This window comes from Bos grunniens, chromosome 19, assembly GCF_055505025.1.
Source record: "Bos grunniens cultivar Pamir isolate PY7600 chromosome 19, Bosgru_T2T1.0, whole genome shotgun sequence".
NCBI classification, from domain to species: domain Eukaryota; kingdom Metazoa; phylum Chordata; class Mammalia; order Artiodactyla; family Bovidae; genus Bos; species Bos grunniens.
The window spans coordinates 12,376,972-12,393,582 of NC_141183.1; the positions used below are offsets into that span (position 1 = coordinate 12,376,972).

General features: G+C 55.0%; 1 protein-coding gene and 1 pseudogene across 1 annotated transcript; one reads left to right on the plus strand and one right to left on the minus strand.

Moving 5' to 3' along the window:
• Window positions 1-3,086: 3,086 nt before the first annotated feature.
• P4HB (prolyl 4-hydroxylase subunit beta) lies at window positions 3,087-13,046 on the minus strand. Its single transcript, XM_086356600.1, has 11 exons — window positions 12,846-13,046; window positions 11,585-11,791; window positions 10,096-10,229; window positions 9,824-9,961; window positions 6,123-6,227; window positions 5,825-5,950; window positions 5,441-5,641; window positions 5,202-5,322; window positions 4,937-5,118; window positions 4,765-4,851; window positions 3,087-4,007 (listed from the first exon to the last, which is right to left on the minus strand). The coding sequence occupies exons 1-11, from the start codon at window positions 12,994-12,996 to the stop codon at window positions 3,927-3,929; spliced, it is 1,533 nt and encodes a 510-aa protein (XP_086212726.1). The 5' UTR covers window positions 12,997-13,046; the 3' UTR covers window positions 3,087-3,926.
• A 2,959-nt stretch (window positions 13,047-16,005) lies between these two features.
• Window positions 16,006-16,611, plus strand: LOC147351249 (proteasome assembly chaperone 3 pseudogene; annotated as a pseudogene).

Below are 16,611 nucleotides of genomic sequence, written 5' to 3' on the forward strand. Positions count from 1 at the left end.
CCCTGAGAAACTCCACCGGCCCCGGCCCCGCGGGGCCCCAAGGGAGGGGTGGTTCCCAGGGCTCCTGTATTTTGGGCTCAGAGTGTAGTGCTGGGTGATCCTAACTCTTGGTCACTTGTGTCACTTACGAGCAGCTACAGTTTCTATCAGCGGTTTACACGAAGCCCAGAGACAGAGTACCATGCTGTACACAGAGATAGAACTTTCCTTTGATGTGAAGATTGCCTTTTCTGCTGTTGTGGAAAGTTCTGTCTGCCTGCCCTGCTCAGAGGATCAAATGAAAGAACTTTGGATGAAGAAGCTGCCACCAACAGCCTGGTGTTTCCCGCCAGTGACAGGCCTCAGGCCAGATAAGGCAAACCATCAGGGTGGGCCTACTAGTGACCCCAAGAAGGACCCTCCCACTTTATCCTGCTAGAGGTGAGCTGAGAGAGCTCAGGATCTGGGCTTTGGGGTTTCTGTTTGGATATTTGGATCAGAGAAGGGACAGATGCCTGAAAGGCATTCTGGTGACAACTTGGGAAACATGTCCTCAAAGCCATGGACACAGCCTGTAGCAACTTTTGGCAGAAGCCAGCCATGAGCAGTCTAACCTGCTATTCACACAGCCACACCACCACCAAACTTGTATATACACAGCTTTGTCCCTGAGCCTCTGCCCGTGTGAACTTGTCAAGTGACCTGGTTTGCACAACTTGAACATTCTGCTTTCAGGAGAACTGATTTAAACCAAAACAGTTAATGGAAAACGCTCACTTTGAAAAGTCCGAGGAAACTCAACTAGCAGAGAGGTCTGCCTCCAGTAGAAAATAAGCCAGGGGCCTGGAGGGGAGTCTGGGCGGGCCCACTCAGCCGCCTCTTGGCAGATGCCGAAGCCAGACCTTCAGGGTCCAGTACACAGGCCCAGCAGCTGCTTTTTAGGTTCCAGGCCAACCGCTTCCTGCCACCTGGAGAGAGGAAGAGAGAGATTGGGACGCCCTAGGCTGTTAAGCCCTGACTGCCTACCCCAGAGCCCACAAAGTTACCTTGCTAATCCACCAGCCCTGCCTGGTCTGGGACTCCAACCGCCACCTCCCAGCAATCCCAGACCCAGGAATGTGCTAATCAGCTGCCTGGGCAAAAGGGGAAAGGTATCGGTGACTCACTCCCCCTGCTAGGAGCACATGACATGACGACGTGCTCTGGGCAGCAGTGCCTGCTCCCAAACTTTCTGCGTGGAGGGCCAGGCTCTGCGGAGCTGCTCAGCGGGGTCACCAGCGTCCATCATTGGGCATAGCCCACCCCTCGCAGCTGGGACTCCAGACAGCCCTGCTCTCGGCCCATCCTGGATCCCCTTCTCCAGAATCCACACATGTACCTCTGGGAACCCTCTCCCATTTTGGAGAGCAGGGCTAACATCTCCCCGGAAATCTCCCACAGAGCCTCCAAGTGCCCGAGCTCACTACTTTGCGAATACATGTCTCACCATGTCAGCAGGACTGGACTGAGGCACAACGCACACAGACCCTGGAACAGCCCCAGCACAGGCCACCTGAGAACCAGGGAAGGGAGCCCCGCTGTGCGCTGAGCTGGGGAGCAGTACTCAGATGACGGGAGTGTGTGGACAAGCCGGGGCTTAGCTGCTGCTGCCCAAGGTGCTAACGCCAGGTTGTTGCTGAACACCAGCTGAACACATGCCCAGGTAGGAGAAGGGAGCAGCCCTGGGGTTTGAGGGCACAGACACACAGGCCTCTGGCTGGAATGTAGCTGTGGTCATGGGGGAAATAACACACACACACCTCCCCGCAGACTGAGACCACCGAGGGAACCACATTCATAGCAAGTCTCACAGTCACGTCTGCCAGATATGCCCCAGCCATCTCCAAGGCCCTGGCCGCATCAGAACTAGAGGCTGCAAATTGCATAAGGCACGCATCCTTCCTACTCGGGCAACACGTTGGAGGGACTGATGGAGCATGTGGAATGACAGCCTGGGCTCCTTGGAGACCTAGCCACATTTGCTGTTCTTGACCTCCCAAAGTGGGCTGGGTCTCCACCCCTGTTCCCTCCAAGAATGACATCAATGTCCCACTGTGCCTACAGACATGTGCACAGAACAGACAGGAAACCCTGCCCTGGGCAGGGGTGCCCTGGCTGGGCACTGATGCCCACCTGAGCCCCACTGGCCCCTGTGGATGTCCCACTCAGAGCCCTCGTGGAACGCCAAGGCCCAAGACGTGTCCCCAGTCCAGGTTCAGGTGCCATCAGCCACTGTAGCCAGGATGACAGCTTTGAGTCATGGTTTTTGAGTTTTGGTTTTTTAGTCTGGGGGGGGCAGGGGGAAGGAAAGGTCAGCTGAACTACTTTTCCTTATACAAACTATGCATGAGCAGAGGCTCTAAGGAGTCAAATTACATTTTAAAAACTAAGAGATTGGCTTTTTACATCAGATTCTTTTTTACACAAAGGTCTAGTGATGAGCACAGCACTTAAAAATTACTTTTATTTATTCCAGCTGTGCTGGACTCTAGTTGGAGCAGGCAGGATCTCTTAGTTGTGGCTTGTGGGATCTAGTTCCCTCTCCAGGGATCAAACCCAGGCTGCCTGCATTGGGAGCTCAGTCTTAGCCACTGGACCACCAGGGAAGTCTCTGAGTACAGCAATCTTGAAGTCTGAATGCCCCCGATTTCTCATCCAAAGCTGCAGTGGCTCTAGGCTGCAGGGGCTGGGGATACTCTTGCACAACAGACCTGTGCTCCCCTTGCTGTCATGTCCTGACGTGGCATGTTGGCAGAATCCGTGCTGTGACCATTGGGTGCCCACAGCAGGTAAAGCTGCAGACCCCCAGCTGGATAGCATAGGAGTAGGGCCAGGAGGCAGCCCTCCCCCTACCCCGACCACGTGCACTAGGTTACACGTGGGATCAGCTCCACGCAGTGACAGCTCCACGCCCATGGGATGTGTACATGCTTCTGGGTGTCTGCCACGCTCCAAAAAAAATGAGATGGCTCAACAAGAGCAGCCCCAAGCTCACCTCCTCTCCCTAGAATGTTGGAATTCCAACCCCCATCCCCGTGCCTAGAAGTTGTAAGGCAGAGACGACAAAAGGCAGAAAATTTTAACTTTATTTGGCCAATGTGTCCAATTCCAATATTGTGGTAGAAATGCCTCAAGAACTGTCAACATGTGATTCAGCTCAAGCATCCTTGGCTGTCTCCCAGCCTGGAAACGAAGGGTCCCGGTTCTGCCTGGCACAGGCCTCAGGCCACCCTGGACATCACAGAGCAATAAGGACCCTGGCTTGGGGAAGGAGGGGGCTGCTGGGCTTGTCCTGGGCCCAGCCACACCCTCCACTCATGGTGGGGGAGCGGCCTGTGACAGAGACCGGAAAGTCTCCATTTAATCAAATGATGCAGGAGCCACGCTCCACCATGGCAATACCGCATGAGGTGAGGGACCCGTCCAGCCTTGCCTGGTTCTGCCCCACAGAGGGCAGGAGTCCCAGGGAGGCCTGGCCAAGGTGGAGCACACACCCTGACGTCCAAAAATGTCTAAAAATCCCACAGACGGAATTTTTTTAAAGTGATAGTATAAACCTAACAGGAATGAGAGACATTGCCAGCGTGAGAGTCCAAAACATTTTAGCGAGCACTCTGGACAAAACCATGTACAAAAAAAGTACATCACGATTTAAAAAAAAAGGCCCACCAAGATGGGCTGGGCTGGGCTGGCCTGGAAATAAACCCTTTTCCAAAAGTTGAAAAGCAAAGGAAGACGGGTTTAGATTTGCACGTGTGGTAGAGTGAAGTGTGGCTTCAGAAAAGTTCCCTGCATTTCCAATCGACGCTCCCTCGCCGGGAGGGTCTGCGGGCGTCTAGAGGCTGTGCTGCTGGGTGTGCAGCCCACTGGGAGGTGCCGGGTTTGGTGCCCAGGTCTGGCTCTCTGCGTTACAGTTCATCTTTCACAGCTTTTTGATCATCATCTTCCTCCAGATCAGGCTCTTCTGCTTCTTCAAGATCTTCTAGATCCTGGGACATATGATGGCAAGGAAGGGTTGTGAGTAGTCCAGGCTGGGCCAGCTTGCTGAGGCCATGGACTAGGGACCATGCCAAGGACTAGGGACCAGTCTGGCGCTCAGACACAAGCAGCCACCTTTGGTCTCTATGAGCAGATGCGTAGATGTGTGGGGTGGCTTCTGGACGACAGTGAGGCATGGGGGCTCCTGCCCACAATATAGGGTGGAAGGAGAACTGGTGCTCTGGGAGTTCACCCCGTGCTGTCAAGCGGGTGAGTACTTGGACCTACTCCATCCATGGCACAAGTATGAAGACTGAGCAGGGAGCCACTGGTGTGTCATGTCCACCCCTCAAGTCCTAGAGTTCAAGGGGCTGGTGACAGCCCACCAATCCCAGCAGCGCACTCGGCCCTGGCGGTCCTCACTGCCCCCACTGCACCCTGTAGCCGGTCTGCCCCTCGTCCCACATCGCTGCACTTCCGGGCGGACCCTGTGGCCTGAACTGACCATTCCCTCCACCACCCGACCCAGCCCCACCCTCTTGGCCCAGACGCACTTCTGCTATCCCCTCCACTCCCCCCAGCTGATGTAGAGAGGGCCGAGCTCACGCCGGGCAGAGCACCTCAGCTGACAGAGAACATGCTAGATGTGCCTGCGAAGGTTCCTGAGCAAACAGTGGCGCCTAAAGACCCTTCCGATCTCACACCCCACCCCGTGCAGCACTGCGTGGCAGCACGCCCCACAGCCCGCCAGGTCCAATGACTACTTACGTCATCATCTCCGGCCCCATCCTGGCCACCACTCTCCAGGAACTTCTTAAAACCATCCAGTGTCCGCTCCCCATTGTAGTCGATGACCTGTAAGAAGCGGGGATGAAATGTGAGATGCGGTCCCCCCGACAGCCCCCCAACTCCTCCGCACTCCCCTCAGTGGTGGGCGCACCGTCCTGTCGGCGCTGGCGGGGAAGAACTTGAGCGTGGGGAAGCTGTGCACTTTCACCGCCTCCACCTCGTTGGCCGTGGAGTCCATCTTGGCGATGACTATGTTCTCGTGGTCCTTGTACGTCTCTCCCAGCTTATCCCAGATGGGGGCCAGCTGCTTGCAGTGACCGCACCACGGGGCATCTGAAAGAAAGCTGTTCTGCGTCTCGCTGGGCTGGGAAGTACCCCGCCCCAGCAAGCCCAGAGGAGTGGAGGGCTTCACTTACAGAACTCTACAAAGACGTTCTTTTTCTCATCAAAAGCAACCTCTTCAAAGTTCTTCCCAACCAGCACTTTGACAGGCTGCTTGTCCCAGTCGTCAGGCAGCTCCTGGCTCATCAGGTGGGGCTAGAGGGTGAGTAGAGAAGAGTCAGGCACACACAGTTGCCTGGGGGCCCCTCTGCCACCTAGTTGCTCTGTGCGCCCCAAGGATCCTCAGCACCCCGACCCCAGACAAGGTCCGCACCTTAATCTTGCCCTCCAGGAAGCGGTGGCAGAACTCGGTGATCTTCTCTGCCGTCAGCTCATCTGACTCTGGCTTATATTTGGTCATCTCCTCCTCCAGCGTGATGAGGCGCACGGCCGGGCACTCCTCTTTCTTTAGGCCGAAGAATTCCAGGATGCGCTGGTTGTCAGTGTGGTCGCTGTCGATGAAGATAAACAGGATCTTGGGAGAGAAAAGGCACGTTGATGGCACTGTACAATGAGGGCTCCCTAGACTTCCCTGCTGCCCACTCCCCAACAACTGGGACCCCACACTAAAACAGGCTGTCCCAAGGCAGGAGGAACCCTCTGATCAGCCTTTGATCCAGGGGTGCTGAGCAGCTTGCGGGCCACAGGGAGCACACACCTTGCCCTTGAAGCTCTCAGCCGCTTTTTTGAAGTTGCTCAGCTTGCCCTCATAGTCAGACACGCTTTTCGGCAGGAACAGCAGGATGTGAGTCTTGATTTCCCCTCCAAAGATCTTCGGGGCTGTCTGCGTTGGAAACACAGGTTACTTGGTCTGGGACACAAACCAAGCTATCGACACGGGCTATTCTCTCCTTGGCCCCAAGGCCACCACACACCTGGTCTCTGTAAGTCAGGGTCCCCAGGACCAAACATCAGGACCCTCCCCACCTGGGGCAAGATCAGCAACAGAGACACACCTGCTCGGTGAACTCAATGACCAGGGGCAACTGGTTGTGCTTGATGAAGTCCAGAAGCTTTTCTTTGGTGACCTCCCCCTCAAAGTTGTTCCGGCCTTCGTCAAACTGTGGACAGAGAAAGGCGTGGGTGCCAAGGCTCTCCACAAAGCCCCCTGTGGCCCTGGCCAGCTGACCATGGCCAGGAAGGCAGTCTACAGCCTCAGTTTCCTGTCTGGGTTGTGACAGCAGTTGGGGGGCGGGGCGGGGGAGGCCGGCAGGACACACGTCTCCATCCAAAGCAAACCAGCTGATGGCTGCTGGACACACCCTCTGGGCACTAGCCACAGTGAGGTCACCAGCAGTGCACAAAGGCTCCCATGAACACCGGCAGGCAGCCTCCCGCAGGCTGAGACCGCAGCAGCTGGCTCAGACCGTGCCCGGCACGGTCCTGACAAGCCATGAGAGCCCCATGTCCTGGGTGGGGTGCCAGGGGACTCCCTCATTGTCAAGTCCCCAAAACTGCGGCCCTCCAAATGTGGGCCTCACCCCTGCGGACCCAAGGCCCTTCCAGGGCGGCCACAAGGTCAGACCGATTTTCACAACCACGCTCAGACGGCAGGTGCCCTGTCATGCATTCCCCCCAGAGTATGTAGTATGGCGTGTGACACTGCGTCAGACTGAAGGCAAACAGGAAAACCCAGCTGTCCTCTGTTCGGACAGACATTAGAGACCGACAGAAATCTAAACCACCACTCTGGCCATAAAAACACTGGGAAAAAATTTTCATAAAAATGTTTATTTTTTTGGCCACACCATGCAGCTTGTGGGATCTCAGTTCCCCGACCAGAGACTGAATCCCAGATGGATTCCTAACCATTGGACCATCAGGGAATTCCCCCCCAAAACATCTCTTTTGATAACATGTAATATGTATTATTGTTATTTTAGAACGAACAGGGTTTTTTTTTTTTTATTTCTCAGTTCTAACATGTCTAACAAAATAAAAATGGGTAGGTATTCCACACCAAAAAAAAAAGGTCTTTGGGAGCTCCAATGATCTATTAAAAAAGAGTTTCAAAGTCCTGGAGCCATGAAAAGCAAAGGCTGAGGCCATAGAGCTGAGAGGTGTGGCCCCAGCTCCGGATGGGTGGGCAGACACAGCTCCCTGCGAGGAGGCCGAGCGGTGCCTCAGCCTGTGCGGCTGGTCAGTGAGCCTCCCGTCACCTGTGTGAACTCAGATGGGACCTACAGAGAGAAATCACTCACCTTCCCTGCCCGGCCATTTCCCTCTGCATTTTCCCAAAGTAACTAGCCACTTCTCATTCCCACCCCACTAGCTGAAGCTGGCTCTGCCTTCCCCACACCCGTGATGGGAAGGTGCAGAGAGACAAGAAGGACATGGAGGCAAGAGGCTGGCCACGGCCAGGCTCCATCAGGCATAAAGCAGATCTCCCGTTAAGAGGCAGACAGCCATCCCTGCTCCCCCAAAACCGCCGTGTCTCTACTGAGACACGACCTTGGTCGAGGTAATGGTGCCACGTTACACTGTGTTCAGTGTCTCCTTTGGTGAAAAACAAACAGCCCTTATGTATCTGGGGACAGCCACAGGAGGTCTTGGGGCCCTGGGCAGAAGCCACCCCACCAGGCTGCAATGAAAATGTCACAAAAATAAGGCCCCACCCCCACTCTTAAGCCCCTGGCTTCTAAGATGAAAGAGAAAAACAAAGTAAACACCAAACAAAGACACAGGACGATCAGCTCTCGAACCAGTGGTCCAAGCAGACCCAAGCTGGGACTCGGACTCAGAGCTGCAAGTGGCAGCTGGCCATTCTTGGGAGCCCCATCTCTCAAGGCTGCCCACACAGAAGACCCTGCTCACACTCAGGAACTCGGCAAACAGCCTGAAGCAACACTAAAGGCGGAGAATGGGGACAGTGGGCCGAGGGGAATCTGCACCTTCTTCCTCCCATCCGTAGAGCTGTCTGCCCGACTGCAGTTGTGACCCCAACTGACTCCTCAGCACAAAGCCCGTGGGCTCTGCCAGGCTCACAACTGCCCAAGGCAGCATGACATTCCAGCATGGCTGCCAGAAGCCAGCAAGTGGAAGAGGGAAGCCCCCCTCACTGTTCCCCTTCTCCCCGCGTAGATACCAGAGACTTGAGGCCGAGAAGAGATGAGCAACCATGACTACAGTGTTTGTAGAACAAAGAATCATCCTTTTTAACCTTCAAGGACATGTGATCACCAGAACCAGCATCAATCCAGTGTGACAAGTGCCACTCCAGATCTCAAGAGTAATAGAAAAGGACGGTGTGGATCAAGCTGATGAAAAGGGGTTTGCAAGCGCCACAGGCCTGAATCTCCCCATCCTTCACCCAGGACTGTAGGACGCACCCAAGACATTCTATTCAAGGCCCCCAGGACCTTCATTCCACTCAACTCCATCCAACTTGGCTGGGTCTTCTCCTAATCAGCTGTTAGTAACAGTTTCCTGGGAACCTTTGGGAAGACAATTAACTAATTTAGCAATTCTGTTCCCTTTAAGGGATGGGGTGAGGATGGCTACTGAGTGAAGAGAATGTATATAATACCTCTTGTTTTGAGGAAGAGGAAAGGACTTCAGAAATAGCTGAAAGCAAGCTACCCCAGAACCCAGAGCACCTGGGAGTGCTGCCCTCCCTAGCCCAGATGCTAGAGGCTCAGCAGTGCCCCACCCAGGAGTGCACACAGTGGGGAGGCTGGGCCCCCCAACACTGTGTCCTTTCTGATCACTCAGTTCACCACTTTGCTGTAATGCTACAACTACCTTCTAACCCTGGGAACAAAACAGGACAGGAGTCCAAGGCCTAGCCCCTCTCCCTGAAGATGCAGCTCCAGCGCCAGCTCCCCCCGTCATAGCCTTCCCTCCTCCTCCACTCTTACCCAATCCAGGGACAGCTGTGTCCCAAGGGCACGCATGCTTGGCCAGCCCCAGACCCACTATCTGGTGGCTAAGATAAAAAGAGACCCCGATCACCCACCAACTGCTGTGCACAAACACCAATCCCAGCTGCGTCCTAGCAAGAGTGCAGAGAAGTCAAGAGACACACGGCCCCTTCATGACCAAGCATAACAGACATGGGGCCAGGGGAGCCTGCAGAAGCCTAAAGGCCCAGCTCTGCAACAGAGTGGGAACACATGCCACTAATACCCCACCGTGGAAACAGAAGTAACAGCTGCACGTTACCACGAACGTAATTAATGCCACCGAAAACTTCAAAGTGGTTAAAACGCTAAACTTTATCACGTCTGTCTCACCACAGCTTTCCTTTAAAAAGCTAATTCTCTGAAGCTACTTGGCTTGCATAAAACATCACAATGGGGCCAACACAGAAGCTGGACATAGGGCCCACAGCAGAAGGGCTGAAGGCCACAGTCTAAGGCTCCTACTACCTGACGTTGCAAAACGGGCCCTGATAACAGGCGGGCCGCAGTCCAGCAGCCAGCGCCACCTGGGCAAGGTCCTCAAAGGCCCGGAACTTCAACTCCCCACCCCGGAGAGGGGGGAGTGCACTCACCTTCTTTTTTTTTTTTTTAAAATATTTATTCATTTATTTGGCTGCACCAGGTCTTAGTTGCAACATGTGGGATCTAGTTCCCTGACCAGGGATCAAACCTGGGCCCCCTGCTTTGGGAGCTGAGAGAGTTAACCACTGGACCAGCAGGGAAGTCCCCGCACTCACCTTCTTAAAGAGGACAACCCCATCCTTGTCCAGCTGGTATTTGGAGAACACATCGCTGTTAGATGTGATCCCGAAGGGGATGTCATCAATGGCCTCTGCTGCCAACAAGAACTGCTTTGCGGAGTCCGACTCCACGTCCTGGAGAGAAGAAGCAGAGGTGACCACCGTCCCAACACTGAGGACCCCTGCCCTGGTCAGCAATGGGGGACACCACAGTGCCCGGGTCACGGCAGGTGGGAGGAAGACCCAGGGTGAAGTTAACGAGCCTCTACCTTGAAGAAGCCAATGACGGCCACCTCACTGGACTCCACCAAGGCCTCTGCAGCAGCCCCGTCGGACAGCGTGCTGGCAGCGGGGCCCGTGCGCTTCTTCAGCCAGTTCACGATATCATCCGCTTCTCGGCCAGCTGTGCCCAAACACAGGCAGGGTCCACTTGATATCGGGGATGCACCCACCCTCCCCACCTATCCTTATCCAAGCTCTCTGCCAAAACCAGAGCAAAACATCACCTTGCCATAAGGAAAGGAATCTTGTCTACATACCTACCCGAATTCCAAGGTTAAAAAGGCTTGTATGTGTATATGGGAAACTGTGGATGTGTTTAAAGAAAGGGAAGGCAACAGTGACCTCTGGATAACAGATCATAAATCACTTTTGCATCTTGTAAATTTTCCTTGATATTTAAATTCACTAAACACATGAGTACTTTACCCCAAGTGGTCTCACACCAGGCTTTGTCTTATTTAGCGATGTGGTAGGGTTGGAAGAAAGGGCTGCTTAGCAAGACAGCCTCGAGACTAGCTTTCCCCTGAAAAAGCAGGTTGGGCTCTGCTGCCTCGTGCACCCAGACTGGTCAGGTGTCCTCAACCTACACACCTCCTGGACTGGCAGGAGAAGAGATCAGCCCAGGTACACCATCACGGCAGATCAAACGAGAAGGAAAAAATCTGCTCCTCCCAAGACTGAGACCAGTTGCCCTTTATCCCCTTGTGTGACTACATAGTCTGACCTGGAATAGGGTTGCCAAATCTCACATTTAAAAGGACTCTGCCTAGAATTAATAAAAGCTGTGCTATCAGTTACAGGAGGAGTGAAAAAGGGTTTTCTCATCTACAAGACCTCAGTGTTAGTGACAGGATTGTGGTTAATTCTGCATATGGCACTCCCATTCCAAAAGTGAACCCAAGTAAAAGTGGGAGCAACAGAACAGCAGCCTACTGAGATCAGAGCTGATGTCAGAATGAACAAGACGGGCTGCTCTAAAGGATTCGTGTGGATAAGCCACAGAACCAGTTTCACAGACAAAGATTCCCCTTTTGTCACCGGTACCGACTGGGCTACACAGAGGCGGCGGCTGAGCAGCAAATGAGGGAGGGGCCGGTGCAGCTGGGCTTGGATTTGAGCTCTACCACGACCGCCACAAGCCCCAGCTTGGTACCCGCTGATCTCTGTCTGCCCCTCCTCTGTGAAAGGCCCTCACACCTGCCCTGGTGGCAGGCACACGAGAGAGTGAGCAAAGGCTGAAACGTGTTGTTCCACTTGCTCAGCCTTCCCCGACCCCCATACTGGTCAACCTAAGGACCAACTTCAGCCGGCTAGCCACCTTGTGGGATGACCCTCTCCACTTGACAGAACGTTCCTCACACAACCCTGAGGCTGAACTAGACCCTAGAACCCAGTCGGAGAACAACTTCTCCTCCGTACCTGTTATCTTCCAAGACCCTGTCTACTGGCAAGGAAAGGACAGCACCGCGTTCTCACCTGTGTACTCTTTGGGGGAAGCTGTGTCTCCATTCTTGAAGAACTTGATGGTGGGGTAGCCTCGGACACCATACTGCTGGGCCAGGTCAGACTCTTCAGTGGCATCCACCTTGGCCAGTCTGATCTCAGAACCTTCTGCCTTCAGCTTCCCAGCTGCTTTGGCATACTCCGGGGCCAGAGCCTTGCAGTGGCCGCACCATGGGGCGTCTGGGAGAGAAAGCAAGACCTAGAAAGCAGCACCGACCCACTCCACCGCCTCCCTTCCCTTTTCCTTTGGTACCGCCCTCCATGAAATCTTTATTTCTGCACCAGGATAACCCCTCTGAATGCAGGGGCTGTGGATGCTCTTGAGCAGTATTGGACAGGGGGGTACGAAAGACAAACCACTGGTTCCTACTCTCCCTCATCTTCAATGGTTAATAACTTCCTACTACCTGTAGGCAGTTAATGCAGTCGGGTCCTAGAATTTCCCTTTTGGAACCAGAGAAATTAAGAAGCTAAAGCTAAAGCCATGGCTGCTGTATATTTACTGACGAGTCATAACTATGAGACTCACATCTAACACAAGTTCTTTAGATTCTCTCTCAACTCAGGTTAGTGGCTATGTTGGGCCTAAGATTTCCACCTGAGATAGTCAGGGCTCATACACTTATGAACACAAACAAAGGTTTTGGATTCTGGTGGGCAACACTGTTCATCAGAAGACAGCTGTCCCTGGTGAACGGTGGTGTGGGCAGGGGCAGTGCTCTCCGGGAACTGGTCCAGGTGAGCAATTCGAAGGCTACCCCTTGCATAGTCCTTCGTATTTGTGGCAGTTCATAGAGTCGACCCTACTTTCCTTAGGCTAACAGAGGGATCCTGCCATGTGGACGTCAGGCACAAAGGCACATCCAGGATGTCTGCCCTCGGTCATCATATCAAGGTCCAGCTGGGCACGAGGGATGCCCCCAGGACGCGGGCAGCGTAGGGACGCTGACAGCAAGTCTGTGAGCTGTTTCCGCTTACAGATGGGCCTCTCCAGGGGATAGAAGTCAGCGCGTCTAGGGGTGGCCCGCTGACACCCCTTTAGACTCCAACTCATCTCTGGCGGGGCCAGGGAAGGAAGCGTGGGGAAGTGCGCCCAGGTCCCCCATCCTCCAGCCCTCTCCGTCCCCCAGTCCACCCCGGTGCCCCTGCTCCCTCCTCTGTCCCTGCTTCGTTTCTATCCCGCGAGTGGCCGCGAGGCCCGGCCCGGACGGATGGACGAGCTGGAGGCACTCACAGAACTCCACCAGCAGGTACTTGTGGGCCGCCAGCGCCTCGTCGAAGTTGCCCTTATGGAGCACCAGGACGTGGTCCTCCTCGTCGGGGGCGCCGGCACCCGAGCGGAATAGTGCGGTCAGGGCCAGGCACAGCAGAGCGCGGCGCAGCATGTCGGCACAGACGCGGCGCTTCAGTTGGCGCCGCCAGGACAGCAGGCCACGAGAGCGCGCGCCGCCCGTCCTGCTCTTATAAGTCCGGCCGCAGCGCGCGCACCCGCCCGTGCCCACCTCCGATTGGCCTGGGGGGTCCGGGGCCCGCCTCCGCTGCACTCGCATTGGGGGCCCACACAAGTCACGGCCCCGGATTCGGAATTGCTACAAGCACCTCCCTCGCCCTCGCCCGGGATTGGTCGAGGAGCTCGCGCTCGCACTCGTCCCCGGCATCTCATTGGCTTCTGGAGAAGAACTTTCTCTCTCTCGACTTGTGACTGGTGGTTTTCTCATACACCTTCCCCGGGCCTGGAATGGCTGCTACCTTCGGGGACCCGGGTTCTGCGGCTCCTGATTGGCCAAGACATGCGCGCTCCCCGCGCGATCCTTTGTCGAACGTGGCAGTGGGGAGGATTCCTCAGCTGAGGGGCGGAGCCACGCTTGCGCCTCCGAAACCCCTCGTGTTGCTTTCTGACTGGACCGCGTATCCCCACCTGACACCGCCCCCCGGCTCTGCAGGCCGGAAGCTGGGCTGACGCTCTTCCGGCGCGCGTGAGGCCCGTGCGGTTCCTGCCGTGACGGCTGGTGTCTTGTGCGGGCGTTGCCGGGGTAGCCTCCCTGAGTGGCCATGGCGCTACTTGGTGGCGGCAGAGCGCGGTGCAGGGGCAGCGCGCGGGGGGCCGGGGACGGCCCCACTCGGAATGCAATGGAGGAGCCAGCAACGCCCACCGGAGCTGTGCCCGGAATGGGGCCACTCGCCTGGTGAGAGGCTCCGGTCCGGCACCGTCCACTGTGGGCACCTCCCTTTCTTCCTACAGGCTGCCTCCCACGAAGCGGCCTCCGGGAAGCTTTCAGGCGACCGGGTAAACCTGTGCCGTCCGCCACGGGGTTGGCTAGCGGCCACTATCACCGAGCTCTACAATGCGACCGGGCAGTGTGACCCGGAGTGAGTGTAATACACAGTGAACACACAAATTGAGGATGGAAGAGAAGTGTACGATATTTCCTCGATGACTTTTTGTATGGATACGTTGGAATATTTTGTTGGGTTAAGTGAAAGTATTAAAATTTCATATTTCTTTTTCTTTAATGTGGCTTCAGAGCATTTAAAATAACATGCGTGGCCGGAATGTTAGCTTCTGTCCGGCGGCGCAATTCTGGACGGAGCAGCGCCTTGCCCTCAAAGGCTCAAAGCCCAACCCCCAACCCCGTCGACACTCTCTTCATTTGTGTTCACTTCCTTTTATGAAATGCCACCCCCACTAAGACTCATCATCGATGTAATAACTTGGCAGGAGGGAGACACTGCTACATTAAATGTACACGTTGGCTATAGTAACATCTTGGTTTTAAAAATGGTAAAACAGAAAAAGTATGTTTTTGTACTTTAGAGAGTTTGCATTTGTTGACACCTTGCTCCTGAGGGCATGTGTTCTCATATCCTATGCAGTATTCCTTCTAGAATATGAATTTCGGAAGGTCAAGATCAGGTTCTCTGTGCCCCTCCGCCAGTGCCAGTAGAGCAAGAATCAGGAGGAAGTGGTTGTACCTCCTGGGGGGTACTTTACTGGAGCTGGGCCTCCCAAAACAAAAGGCCGTGAATGATGTGTCTGCAGCCTCCAGCCCACTTCCGTGTTCTGGCCTGGGTGCTGGCCTGCTGAGCAGCAGGCCCGGCTCATAATAAGCATCACAGGTCTGCTCTGCTCTCTGGGAACCGGTGGGAACTGCCTCATGTCTCCTGCCCAATCTTCCCACGTTTTTGTGATTGCCATGACTGTTTTACAGACCACAATTTGGGGCCTGAGACAAGGGATCTTTGTATCACATCTCGATTTCAGAGGCACTCAGGAAATCTGAGTTCAGATACCTAAGTTTGGGGACTTTATAGTTTTTTCAGCTAACAGAATGAAGATATACTTGGTGACACTTTGGAGGGAGCTTGGCCTCATGCTGCTGCTGCTGCTAAGTCACATCAGCCGTGTCCGACTCTCTGTGACCCCATAGATGGAAGCCCACAGGCTCCCCCGTCCCTGGGATTCTCCAGGCAAGAATACTGGAGTGGGTTGCCATTTCCTTCTCCAATGCGTGAAAGTGAAAAGTGAAAGTGAAGTCACTCAGTCGTGTCCAACTCCTAGCGACCCCATGGACTGCAGCCTACCAGGCTCCTCCATCCATGGGATTTTCCAGGCAAGAGTACTGGAGTGGGGTGCCATTGCCTTCTCCCACTTGGCCTCATAGCATGTGGTAAATAGTTGAGACTACTGGAACCAAGGGGAGAACAGACCAGATGCAGAACAGCCAGGATCTGAGCTGCTGGTGATGGTTGAGCCTTACTGTGGTTCAATTTGAACTCCCTGGTCAAAACCAAGGGCAACTGGGACACATCTTGATGCAGGTGATGACAGAGCCAGTGTTGTGCAGCCCAGATGGACACAGCCAAGTCATCCTTCTGTGAGGACCAGGGCCTCACCGCGGCTCCGGCGTGGGCGGGGGCATGATGCTTTCATGCTCTGTCTGCATTGATGGACCTTCTCAAAGCACAGTTACCCATCATGAATCAACCTGTGCACTGACCTGTGCAGGAGCAGGGAAGCGGGCTTCCCAAAAAGCGGGAGGGAGGCCAGGTATGGTGATAGCCCCAGGTCTCCAGTTTCTGGGGCTGGTAAATAGCTGGGTGAGGTGCAGGGGTGCAGCCTGTCCCCCAGAACATAGGCCAGGTTCAGTGTGCACCTCTGCAGGCCTTGGCCCTGAGGGAAGGGCTAGTGTCTTTTTCCTAAGGCCACTCACAGGCCTTTCAAGGGCAACTCTAGGAAGAGGTGATGAAGCCATGGTCACTGTCACGCCAATGCCCTGAACTGAGTGTGTCCTTGGAGGGCAGAGCCTACCCACCTGGTAGCTGTGGCTCTGGCATCTCTGAACCCAGCACAGTCGGCTCAGGATGACCTCCAGGGGTCTCTTACACCCAGAGAAGGTGCTCACTGGTTAAACAACTGAGTGATCAGTGTTTGATAAAGACTACTCTTGAGTTCTCTGGGCATGGTGAGCGCAGGCAGCGTGGCGGGTGGCTGGGTGCCATTGAGCAGACTCAGCTATGGAAGGTACACCATCGGTGATATCCAAAGAGAAGACTGCAGTGGTGTGTGGAGTCCCCACCCAGGGGGCCTGCACAGCGTTTAGCAGTCACATCCTGGTGGTGGTGACCCAGTTGGGGAAGATGGGTACCCTGGTCTCCCTGGAACCCAGCAATGTGACTAGTGACATCAGCAAGCCTGTGCTGACCACGAAAGTCCTCCTCGGGAAGGATGGGCCTCTCATCCATGTCTTCGCAAAGAACCTGGTGGCATTTGTGTCTCAAGAAGCTGGAGAGTTCTCCTCGCCCTGGACATGAAGGACAAGAGCATGGAGGTGGTGATGGCTCTGAAGGAGGTGATCCAGACATGCCAGGTGTGGTGACGCTGGCATGGTCACCCCTGCTCTCCAGGAGGGCCATGCGGCAACTCAGACACCCTCTCAAGGATTTGAAGGTCCTCCTTTAGTTAGCAGGAGCTCTCTCTGGCTTTGGCCCTTGAAGTTGGA

Coding starts and splice junctions, on each gene's coding strand:
- P4HB (XM_086356600.1), bottom strand. CDS start 12,996: ATGCTGCGCCGCGCTCTGCTGTGCCTGGCCCTGACCGCACTATTCCGC. Junction 5,951..6,122: donor TCATTGAGTTCACCGAGCAG/GTGTGTCTCTGT, acceptor TTTCCAACGCAG/ACAGCCCCGAAGATCTTTGG. Junction 5,119..5,201: donor GAACGTCTTTGTAGAGTTCT/GTAAGTGAAGCC, acceptor GCTTTCTTTCAG/ATGCCCCGTGGTGCGGTCAC.